Source organism: Hevea brasiliensis, chromosome 7 (assembly GCF_030052815.1).
Source record: "Hevea brasiliensis isolate MT/VB/25A 57/8 chromosome 7, ASM3005281v1, whole genome shotgun sequence".
In the NCBI taxonomy this organism is placed as follows: domain Eukaryota; kingdom Viridiplantae; phylum Streptophyta; class Magnoliopsida; order Malpighiales; family Euphorbiaceae; genus Hevea; species Hevea brasiliensis.
Genome location: NC_079499.1, coordinates 32,162,230 through 32,173,322, shown reverse-complemented (window position 1 = coordinate 32,173,322; position 11,093 = coordinate 32,162,230). Strand labels below are relative to the sequence as shown.

At 35.1% G+C, this 11,093-nt stretch overlaps 1 protein-coding gene across 1 annotated transcript; it reads left to right on the top strand.

Annotated features, from left to right (window-relative positions):
• The first annotated feature begins 527 nt into the window (after window positions 1-527).
• LOC131181351 (uncharacterized) lies at window positions 528-2,245 on the top strand. The gene is made up of 3 exons (XM_058149397.1): window positions 528-1,338; window positions 1,438-1,685; window positions 2,036-2,245. Exons 1-3 carry the CDS (start codon window positions 528-530, stop codon window positions 2,243-2,245), a joined length of 1,269 nt encoding a protein of 422 aa, XP_058005380.1.
• Window positions 2,246-11,093: the final 8,848 nt, after the last annotated feature.

Genomic DNA, 11,093 nt, shown 5'->3' with positions numbered 1-11,093 from the left:
ATTTTGCAATTAGAACCCAATTCACCCCCCCCCTCCTCTTAAGTTGCTACAAGGGACAACAAGTGGTATTAAAGCTGGTCTCCATTCAAAGATTTAATCATCTTGGAGTAAAGATCAATGGCAACCCTCAGTGCACAAGAAGGTCAATTGGTGGTAAAACCTCATTTCTTTGATGGTAATGACTTCTTGTATTGGAAAAATAGGATGTATTATTTCCTTAAATAAGAAGGGGTTGACTTATGGGATGTTGTAGAAAATGGGCCATTCACCCCAACTAAGATTGTAGGTGGTGTACATATAGCTAAGCCTAAGGGTGAATGGAGTGAGCAAAAGAAAAGAAGAGTGTTTTAAATGATAAGGCTATTTATGTTCTATTTTCTGCATTAAGTAGAAGTGAATATAATAAAGTGTGTATAAAGTCTACTGCAAAAGAAATTTGGGATGCTTTAGTGGTTACTCATGAGGGTACTAGTCAAGTAAAGGAGAATAAGATGGATTCCCTTATCTACTAATATGAATTGTTCAAGATGAAGTCGAATGAAACCATAAGTGAAATGTATAATAGATTTGTAGAGGTTCTAGGAGGAATTAAATCTCTTGGGAAGACATTCACAAATGAGGAGCTAGTAAAGAAGATTTTAAGAAGTCTTCCTAAGGAGTGGCCACCCAAAGTAACTTCACTTAAGGATTCTAAGGACTTGAGCAAGGTACAACTTGATGAGCTCTTAGGAAATCTCATTGACTATGAGATTACCCTCAAAAGAGAGCAAGTGGAGGAACCTAACAAAGCCAAAAAGACCATTACTTTCAAAGTATCTTCTGAAAACTTAAGTGATGAAGATGATGAATTTGATGAGGAAGAATTGGCTCTAATGACAAGGAGAATAAGGAAGATGCTCTTCCAAAATAAGAAGTTCATCCCAAAGAGGAACTTTAAGAAGGACAAGGGAGAAAGTAGAAAGAGGGATCCTCCCATATGCTTTGAATGCAACAAGCCGGGTCACATTAGAACGGATTGTCCCAAATTGAAGAAGCCTTTCAAAAAGTTCAAGAGGAAGGCACTTAAAGCAACATGGGATGAATCAAGTGACTCCGAAGATGAGGAGATTGGTGATCAAGTTGCCCAAATATGCTTCATGGCAATGGAGGAAAGCTCCAATGAGGTAACTTTAAGTGATGATGTTGTTGAATTTTCTTATGATGAACTATTTAATGCTCTTAAAGTTATGAATGATGAACTAGAATTAAGTCATAAGAGAAATAAACTTTTTAAAAGTGAGCTTGCTAGTTTAAGGAAGGAGAATGAGACCTCATCTGAGGTTGATAGACCTTTGGATAGTAATGTGCAAAAATCCTTAGATGAGCTTTCATTAGAAAATGAGAAGTTGAAAAATGAAATTATTGAGCTAAAAACTTCTCTTTCCAAATTTGCTAAAGGAAAGGACAAACTTGATGCAATTTTGGACTCTCAAAGGTCTCCTAGCATCAAGTATGGACTTGGCTATAGTAAATTTACCCAAGCACCTCCTTCCAAGACCATCTTTGTTAAAGCATCCAGTTCTAATATGCCTAGTCCCCAAGTGCCTAGTCCAAAGGTGTCCAATCTTAAAGGACAAGAGCCAAAGAAATCTTGTGGTAATGAAACTAGAAAGACCTCATTTCATCAACATGCTCTTAGACAAAATGTAAATAGGACATATACATCTAGGAGAGTTACATCTAGGCCAAACCTTTATAGGGGACATGCTACTAGGCCTCATAACTATTATCACACTCACCATGCCTCATGCTCACATTCACATAATGAACATAAAAAGATTGGTCATATGAGGCCGTTTGCTCACCCTCATACACATAGAAAGTTCAATGGACATTCTCACTATTGTGGTAAGATTGGTCACACCAACTATAGGTGTGCCATTAGGAAAATCTATCTTGGATATGATAGAATATTTGATTTTAATGATGGAACTACTAACCCCCAAGGACCCAAGTACATTTGGGTGCCTAAAGTAAATTGAATTATCATGTGTAGGTGTGCTTGAAATCCTCAAAGCTTGAAAGCAAGTGGTACTTGGATAGTGGACGTTCAAGACACGTGATTGAAAATGCCAATCTCTTCCTTTCACTTGAAAAGAAAGATGGAGGTGGGCAGGTGACTTTTGGTGATAATGGTAAAGGTAAAATTATGGGAATATGTAAGGTTGGTAAGGAAAACTCCCCTATTCTTGACAACGTGCTTTGATTAATGGTTTAAAACATAATTTGCTTAGTGTTAGTCAATTATGTGACAAGGGTTGTAGAGTTATTTTTGAGTCTAAATCTTGCTTTGTGTATAGGATGAGTGACAACAAAATGTTGTTTATTGGTGAAAGAATTGAAAATATTTATGTTATCAATTTGCATGCTTTGTCTAACAAAGATGTCAAGTGTTTTGTTTCTATTAGTAATGACTCTTGGACTTGGCGTGGAAGGCTTGCACATGCTAGCATGGACCTTCTTGCAAACTTGAACAAGGATGAGCTAGTTGATGGGCTACCTAAGATCAAGTTTCAAAAGGATAAGGTGTGTAATGCATGCCAAATGGGTAAGCAAGTCAAGAGCTCTTTTAAATCTATTCATAAGTTATCTACTTCTAGACCCCTTCAATTGTTGCATATGGATTTGTTTCATCCTACTAGAGTAGCTAGCTTAGGTGGTGCATATTATGCCTTGGTGATTGTTGATGACTACTCTAGGTATACTTGGGTTGCATTCCTTGCTCATAAGGATGAATGTTTTGATATTTTCGAGAGATTTTTAAAAAGGGTTCGAAATGAAAAGGGTTTTCGAATATCTTCTATTAGGAGTGATCATGGTCGAGAATTTGAAAATGAGAAATTTGATAAGTTTTGTAACTCACTAGGGATCACTCACAATTTTTCTTCTCCTAGGACTCCCCAACAAAATGGTGTTGTTGAGAGAAAAAAATAGAACTCTTTTAGACATGGGGAGGACTATGTGTAACATCCCTATTTGCATAGCCTGGTATATTTTACTGTTCCGGTGACTAGTATCGGTCCAGACAATTAAGGGTATTAGAATCACATCTAAGACAACTAGATAAGCCCTGAATGCAAATAATTAGTAATTGCCAAATAGTTAAGTATAAAGAAGAAAAACAAAACATAAAAAGTTAAATGAGCTGGGAGTCACAGCAATGGGTGACCTTCCCAGGAAATGACTGTGAGATCAGTTTTAACTCAAATTTCAAATCGAAAAATGTGACGCCACGGTCCTTAGGACTATTGCGAACACAGTGAAAAAGAGAAAATCATGAAAAAGAGTTGTTAAGCAGGTCAAATAATTAGGTTAGGGATCTGGAAGAAATATTGAATAACTTGCAAATCGGATTGAACCAGTGAGGGACAATTTGGTTAATTCACCCCTAGAGCTGACTCCTGACCTAACTGTCCAATAAAATCAAAGAAAAGAAAAATTTTAAAATCGGGAATTAAATTAAAGAACTAATGGAAAAATAAATGCAAAAGAAAAAGAAAAAGAAAAAAGTTTATTACATCACCTTACATCACTTTTATGACATCATCATGATGTCAAAACTCATTTTAATTTTCCTACCATAATTGACCAAGTCAAATAAGACTAAAACACATAAAACCAACACAAAATTGAAAAAAAAAATATTTCCTTTCTTCTTCTTCCCTAGTTACCGTCCCACCTCTCTCTCTCACCACCATTGAAGAAACTCCATTGAAGCTTGAGTTCAAGCTTCAAAACTCCCACTAAACCTTACCTTGACCCCAAATTAATCCATTAGAACTTCATAACCTCACTTGAGAAGAGGATTGAGCAAGAAAGAAAGAAGAAAAGAGGAGTGGAATTGAAGATTTAACTTCAAAGTTTAAGGTTAGTGAGTTAAAATGAAAATTCTAGTTTATTACTTGTGTTCTTGGTGTAAGTAGCTTAGATCTTAACTTAAAATCAAAAGAAAACTTGTTGGGGGACCGAAAGAGAATTTCGGCCAGCCTTAGTTAGGGTTTGAAATGAATGATTTTGATGTGTTTAATTGGTTGTTGAGGTTGAATGAAGTATGTAAACATTGAATGTGCACTTTGAATGGATTAGATTTGAACTTTATGTAATTAGGGTTTAAAACATGTGAAAAATTAGAGAAAAAGTTGAGAATTGGTCAATTGATGCCATTGACCTTACTTGAGTTGAAAAATGGTCAATTGTGACCATTTGTGGTGTGTGTGAATTGTTAGAACCAAGTTATAATTCGGATTGGTTAGTGATCAGATTCTGGTAGCTTGACCTAGGTCCCTTTCAAGGACCAAAACTGGAAATTTACCAACCCAATTAGTGTGAGGTCAATTGGGAATGAAACTAGACACAAAATGGACCATTTTTAATTGAGGAATTAGGCTCAGAAAATGACCATAACTTAGTGAACAATTAGGCCAAATCCAGATTAGGGCACACTGCCCTATACAAAAATGACTAAATGAATAGTAATTACTTAAATGACTATAACTTGGTCTAAGAAGGCCCAAATGACCTGAATCTTATACCGATGGAAAGCTGAGACATAGTTCTACAACTTTCTTGAAGAAAACAAACCCAAATTCTGACCATAACCGATTCAAAAAGTCACTTGCAATCAACCCATAAAAACTGCCAGTATCCAGAAAATGCCCAGAATTCTGGGTAACACCAAATCCGGCCAGTCTTAGAAAAATAGCCATAACTTGGGCTACAAAACTCCAAATGGAGTGATTCAAAAAGGGAATTAAAGCTAAGACAATAAGAAACAACTTTGATGAAGGACACTTAGCCAAATTCTCACAGTAACTAGATCAATGGAATAGTAGAAGACAGGGGACCAAAACTAAAAAATTGTAATTTCTCTTAGGAGACTTAGGAATCGAATTGGCAATCAATGCCAACAAAATTGGCACCCAAAATGTGGTATATGGGTGCAATTAGAACTAATAAACCTACTAAATATAGAAAAGTCAATATTTTGACTTGAATAGTGCCACCATACACAAAAATGTAAAAGACCCAAAATTTATAAACCGTAATAGGTAGGATAAGTCTACAATGAAATTTTAGCCATTTGGACATCAAAATCATTGGAAATGGCCTAAGAAAGTTTAGTTCACGGGTTCTATCTCTTCCTCACGCTTCACCTTGCCAGTGTTCCTACCTCACTAGAGTGCGCTAGAGCTAAAGAAGTAGCCAATGATGATAGAAATCTATTTGAGCATGAAAATGAAAGGGGATAGGGAAAAACAAAATGAGAAACTAAAGGCAAGGGGGTTTAGAAACACGATTTTGAAATCTTTCTCTTTTTTTAATGATTTATATATATATATAACACTAATATATTTAAAATATTAACACAATAAAATAATAATAATATTAAAAATAATAAAATATTAATAAATAATACTTTTAAATCTTTAAAATTATTTCAAACAAAATTTCAAGGTGATATAATCTTTCCCACTTAAAAAAAAAATTGATCCCCGAATTCAAAATAAAAAGGGAGAGAGAATATAGTGAAATAATTGTGGATATTTGGTCCTTGAATCTTACTTAGACTATCCTAAACACTTCACTACTCAAAGCTTTGATCTTGACAGCCACTGTAATAGGTACCCATCTACTAAGGGTAACAGATACATTCTAATGGTAGGGTGAACTCTTATATCTACTTACTACCTGCTTTGTCCCCTACTTTTGCCTTGCCATTTAGATCTAACAATTATGTTAGAAACCTTTACTCTATCAATGTCATTATTAGGTCATTTAATTCCTTTATCTTACCCAGAATTGGACCTCTAACCACTGTAATTATCATTTCCACTTGCATCCAAGTTATAACTCCCACTGTAATTGAAGCATTGACTGCTCTGTCTAAGGCTTCTAATAACTCTCTCTTTTGAATTCCTACAATACATGGGACTTCATAAGAATTCCTTTCATCTCTACGTAGCTGAAAGCAAAACCTTGACATTGACCCCAAAAACCTTTCATTGAGCACCAAAACACCATATCTAGCATTAATTCTGATCACATAGGGTCCCTTTTTTGGAACTAGTATACTTAGCAATTTGTATCCGTAATAGGTAACTAAGCCAACATCCTTCTATCCTACTATTGTCCTTTCTTGGAACGTCATCTAAAGGGTTATGAATAATGATTGTAACTTTTATCTCTCTTAGAAGACACAATTGTACTTTGCTAATTACTAACATCAAGAGAGGTACTACTATCACTAAACTCTATCCAAAATGCTCACCATAGTTCTAAATTTGTCTAAGGTTCCTCTTTCTAGGCCCTATGATCTCACTACGTCAATCAACCACTCACTCAGGTTACCATCGGCCTAATAACTCTATCTCTTTATCCTAAGGATCATAAACACTCACTAAAGAATCCTATTCTGGCATAATCAAACCAAAATAAGAGTTATCTATAACCATTTTCATAGGGTGCTATTTGGTTCTATATAATAATCCCATGTCGGTACTATAATCTACACTTATAACACTAACACATAGAGCATTCTATATATTATTGTAATACCTCCCAATAGACTATGATGTATAACCCCTTCTCCCTCTATAAAGCTAATGTGGAAAAAAGTGCCCCAATTAGACATTCCGCCAATAACCTACCAAAAGTGGCACTCACTAGAGTGGCTATACTGCCATAACTCGCCTCTATGTACACGTGCCTTTCACTGAATAGGCACACCACATTGCCTTACAGTGGCTAATCACATAATTCCATGTCAATATTATAACCTGGCATAACTGAACCAAAATGGTAGCTATCTATAACCATCCTCATAGGGTGCTATTAGGATGGACACAATTCTATATAATAATCCTATGTTGGTTTTATAATCTATAGCTTATAACACTAACATTAAGAGCATTCTATAGTAGTGTTGTTAAAGGCGAGTGAGGTTCCAGGAGAGGCAAAGCGACCCTCGAATGCCTCACCTGGCTTCTCCTGGCCTTGCTTCAATGAGGTGATCGCCCCAGCTGATGAGGCACCGGACGTTGAGGCCATGAAGAGATGCCTTATAAAAGATAGCAGTAACTTTTTATTTTCTTTCTTTTTCAATTGTTTTTAAACACAACTAAAAGTTAAAATAAAAAAAACTAAGAGAACACACCCATTTTGTCACGCTACCAAAAATAGAAGTTCTCTCACTCACAGTAGCTAGCTCTCTCAAGTCTCAATAGGTATGTCTCTCATTTTCCTCTTGCTCTCTCTCTCTCTTTCTCTTTCTCTCTTCTTTTCTCCTTCTTTCTTTTATTTCTTCTGCGCTTCTCCTGTTCTTCTATGTTTTCCTTTTTTAAAGTTTCAACACAGAAGAGTCTCAACCTCTGTTTTCCTTTTTTTTTTCTTGTCTTTTTCTTCAAAACAAAACCTCTATTCTGCTCTCTTCTTTTTATTTTGCTGGTGTTATTTTTTTATTTATTTTTATTTTTTATTTTGATTGTTTTGTTAGATATGATATATTTCTTGTTAATTTGTTGTTATATGGGTATTGTTACTTTTATTATTGTTATATGGTATTGCTATTTTTTTTATATGGCATTGTTTAATTTTTATTTTAATTATTTTGTTAATTTGTTGTTTCATTTTTATGGGTATTATGACATGCAATTTGTTAGATGAGGAATGTAACATCCCCATTGTACGTGTTCTGTACGTTCTGTTGCTCTAGTAGCCAAATAATAGTCCAGGCAAGTCGGAATGTCTGGAACTACACTTCGGTGATAGTGAACAGACATATAATGATGAAATAAATAAAAAGAAAATACAAGAAAAATCAAACAAAAATGAAAGAGAGAAAATGAAGCTAAGTTAAACGAGTCGGCACCACAACGATGGGTGACCGCACCGGGAAGGCCGTTGCCGACCCTAGGACCGCTGAGAACCCTCAAAATTTAATTTTGAGACATAAATAAAGATTTATTGAAATGTAATTGACACTAGAATTATTAAAGAAAAATTAATAAATTAGTACAAAGAAAAATGAAAAATCGAGAAACAGACAAAAATCGGTGTTACAGAAAAATTAGGAATATAACCCGAAGTGGGGTATTTTGGTCATTTGACATCTAGAGGTGCCTTTTGACCTAAATGTCTATTAAAAATAAGTAGTATTAAATTTTGGGAACCCCATGAAAAAGGAAATTAAATGTGTAATGAAAATTAGAGAAAATATGGGGGGATTAAATTGAATTATGAAACTTTGGATTATTAAAATGTTAATCTAAGTTAGTGGGGTTAGGTGGCACTATTTGAGGCACATAAGGACACTAATCTGCCCATTTTTCATCATCTTCTCTACTCACCCTTCCCATGGACGAATTGGAGCTTTAAGCTTCATCCATGGCCGCCCAAAATACAAGCTTTCATCCACCTATGATCAAGCCATCATTTCTTCAAGAGTCCTTCATTAAATTTGTTCTACACATCATGGGCAGCATGTAGGAAGCAAGAAAGAGGAGTTTTGGTGAAGTTTAATCAAGGCCAAGTTGAGGTTAGTGCTTAATCTCCCCATTTTCTTTCATTAGATCTTGTTTTGAGCTTTGGGTGAGTTGATTTGTGAAGAAATTGAGTAAATTAATGTATATTTGGTGAGCCCTTCATTTCGGCAGCCAAGACATTCATGGGATTTTGATGTGTTTAAATGATGTAGATAAGTTTAAAGCTGATGTTTGATATTGGTATATATATGGGAAGTGATAGGACTTGAATTGATTGAAATTGAGAAATTTAAATTATGGTTTGAAACAATTATTGGAGATTTGTGATGTTGCTTCATTTTGGGCAGCCATGAACCCTTGTTGAGCTTGAGTTATTTTTACTTCTAATGAATGAAAATGAAGGTTGAATTGTCCAAATGAAAGTTGTAGTAAGTTTGTGCACAAGTATGTACATGTAGTGTTAGATTAAAGGTGTGAAATGGAACTTTGAAGCCTTGAGCAAATTGCCATGTTTGTCAGCCCCTAATAGCATGAAATTGTGTGTGAATATATGGTTATTAATGATATATGTGAATGTCAATTTGTGGGCAGCAAGTGTAAGTGATGTTGAAGTATGAATATGTTGAAGTATATGTGTAATATTAACATTGAAGTATGTTGAATTTGGGTGGATGTAAATATTGAAGTTTAATGGTGTATTGTGTGCCTTGTGCACTTGAGTATTCTGCCCAAAATTTTTACTGGGATTGTGTACAATATATATATGGAAGTGTTGTCGATTGAATATTGTAGTAATGAGGAGGAGAAGGAACATTAAATTGGGAGTGTATGAGCTTTGTGCAGGTTGTGTATTGAAGGCAGCACCTAAATGAGGCCATAAGTGCCAAACTATGAACCCAATTGGTATGAGGCCAATATAGGGTGAAACTAGACACCAAATAGGCCAACTTTCATGTAGAAAGGTTGCCAAAATTCTGCCTAGAGACTGACCTTAAAAAGTGACCAAATCCGGATTAGTGCATTTAAGGCCTGAAAACTGACCATTTGGGCAGCAGTTAGTGTTTAGGCCATAACTCACTCAAAACAGGTCCAATTGACCTGAAATTTTGACCATGGATAGTTAAGACCTATATCTACAAGTCTTATGAAGACACACAAGCCCAGAAATGACCATAAGCAAGTCAAAAAGCTTGCACAAGTTTGGGTCCAAAAACTGGCCGAACCTAAAATGACCTAAAATGACCTAAAGTGACCAATTTTGATACATTTCGACCAGCAATAGTAAAATGACCATAACTTGGCCTACATAACTCAGAATGACCTGAAATTTTGCCCCGCGTTCCATATGACATAGACCTACAAGTTTGTAGTTTGGACCGAAACCCAAAAACTGAGGGAACTAGGTCGTCCGGCTAGGTCAAAATAGTACACCGAAATCCGGTAAATTGCAATAAAATGCAATACACTTGGAAATGAAATTGGTAACATATACCAACATTAAAGGGCTATAAAATGTGACATATTTGGTAACATTAGAATTGACTCACGTAGAGTGCATCAAGGGTCAACATTATAGGTTGACTAATGAAATGAATTGAAGGGAATAGTATAAGAGAAACAAGACTTTAAGCTAGACAAATCTAGCACATAAAAATTGAGAAATTGACCAAATTTTGCACTAAAGGTGCAATCTGTCCAGCTTTAGTAAATTGACCTTATCTTAGTCTACACAACTCGGAATGACCTGAAATTTTGCCCCGAGTGCAATAAGACATAGAGCTACAATTTTTCTTCTTTGACCAAAAGCTAAAAACCAAGGGAAATAGGACTTTATGCTAGATCAATCTAGCACACTAAAATTGAAAATTGGTAATTACATAAAATGATGCTCGAAGTGATTTGGCAATGAATGCCAACTTGTAAAAATGGTAAATTGCACTATATTGGCAGCATATTGAAATGCAAATTGTGACATGTTGATACTAGAATCAACTTATACATGATATATAAAAAGGTCAATATTTTCATTGACCAGTGAATTGTGTAATGACCAGTAAACCCTGAAAATAAAGAAATAAATATTTAATCTTGTAATATGCCCTAATTTGCCTAGTTGACTAGTTTGGATAGGTTGGCATGCCAATAGGATTCTGACAGCTGTTCTGTAAATGACTTTACATCATACTGTGTTCTATGGCTTATTATGCCATACTATGATTTTAATAGCCTATGGCTATACAGTTTGTGTTATTATACTCGGCTTAATGCCTGATTGATTATATGGCTTTTTAGCCACATTATTTGCACACCGGGAGACACTTTGTGACCAATGGTGTGACGGCTCGAGGTACTAGGTACCCAGTGCTAGTATATCCGTTTATCCATTCTGGTCAGTGTATAGGCTATATGGGCTGTCATTTAAAACATTATTCAATTTAGGAAGCTAATTTAAGTTAAGTATAATGAAATTTCAGTACAATTAAATTAAGTATTGAATGAATGAGTAAAGGAGATTAGCAAAAGAAACATAACAAAAATATAAATTGCAGAACTGTAGAGACTTGAAATACAATA

What these genes read in the sequence shown, in the direction of transcription:
- LOC131181351 (XM_058149397.1), top strand. Translation starts at nt 528, where the DNA reads ATGAAGTCGAATGAAACCATAAGTGAAATGTATAATAGATTTGTAGAG. An exon ending in GGTTGATAGACCTTTGGATA is followed by an intron (nt 1,339 to 1,437) that starts GTAATGTGCAAA and finishes AATTTGCTAAAG; the next exon opens with GAAAGGACAAACTTGATGCA. An exon ending in AACATGCTCTTAGACAAAAT is followed by an intron (nt 1,686 to 2,035) that starts GTAAATAGGACA and finishes TATCATGTGTAG; the next exon opens with GTGTGCTTGAAATCCTCAAA.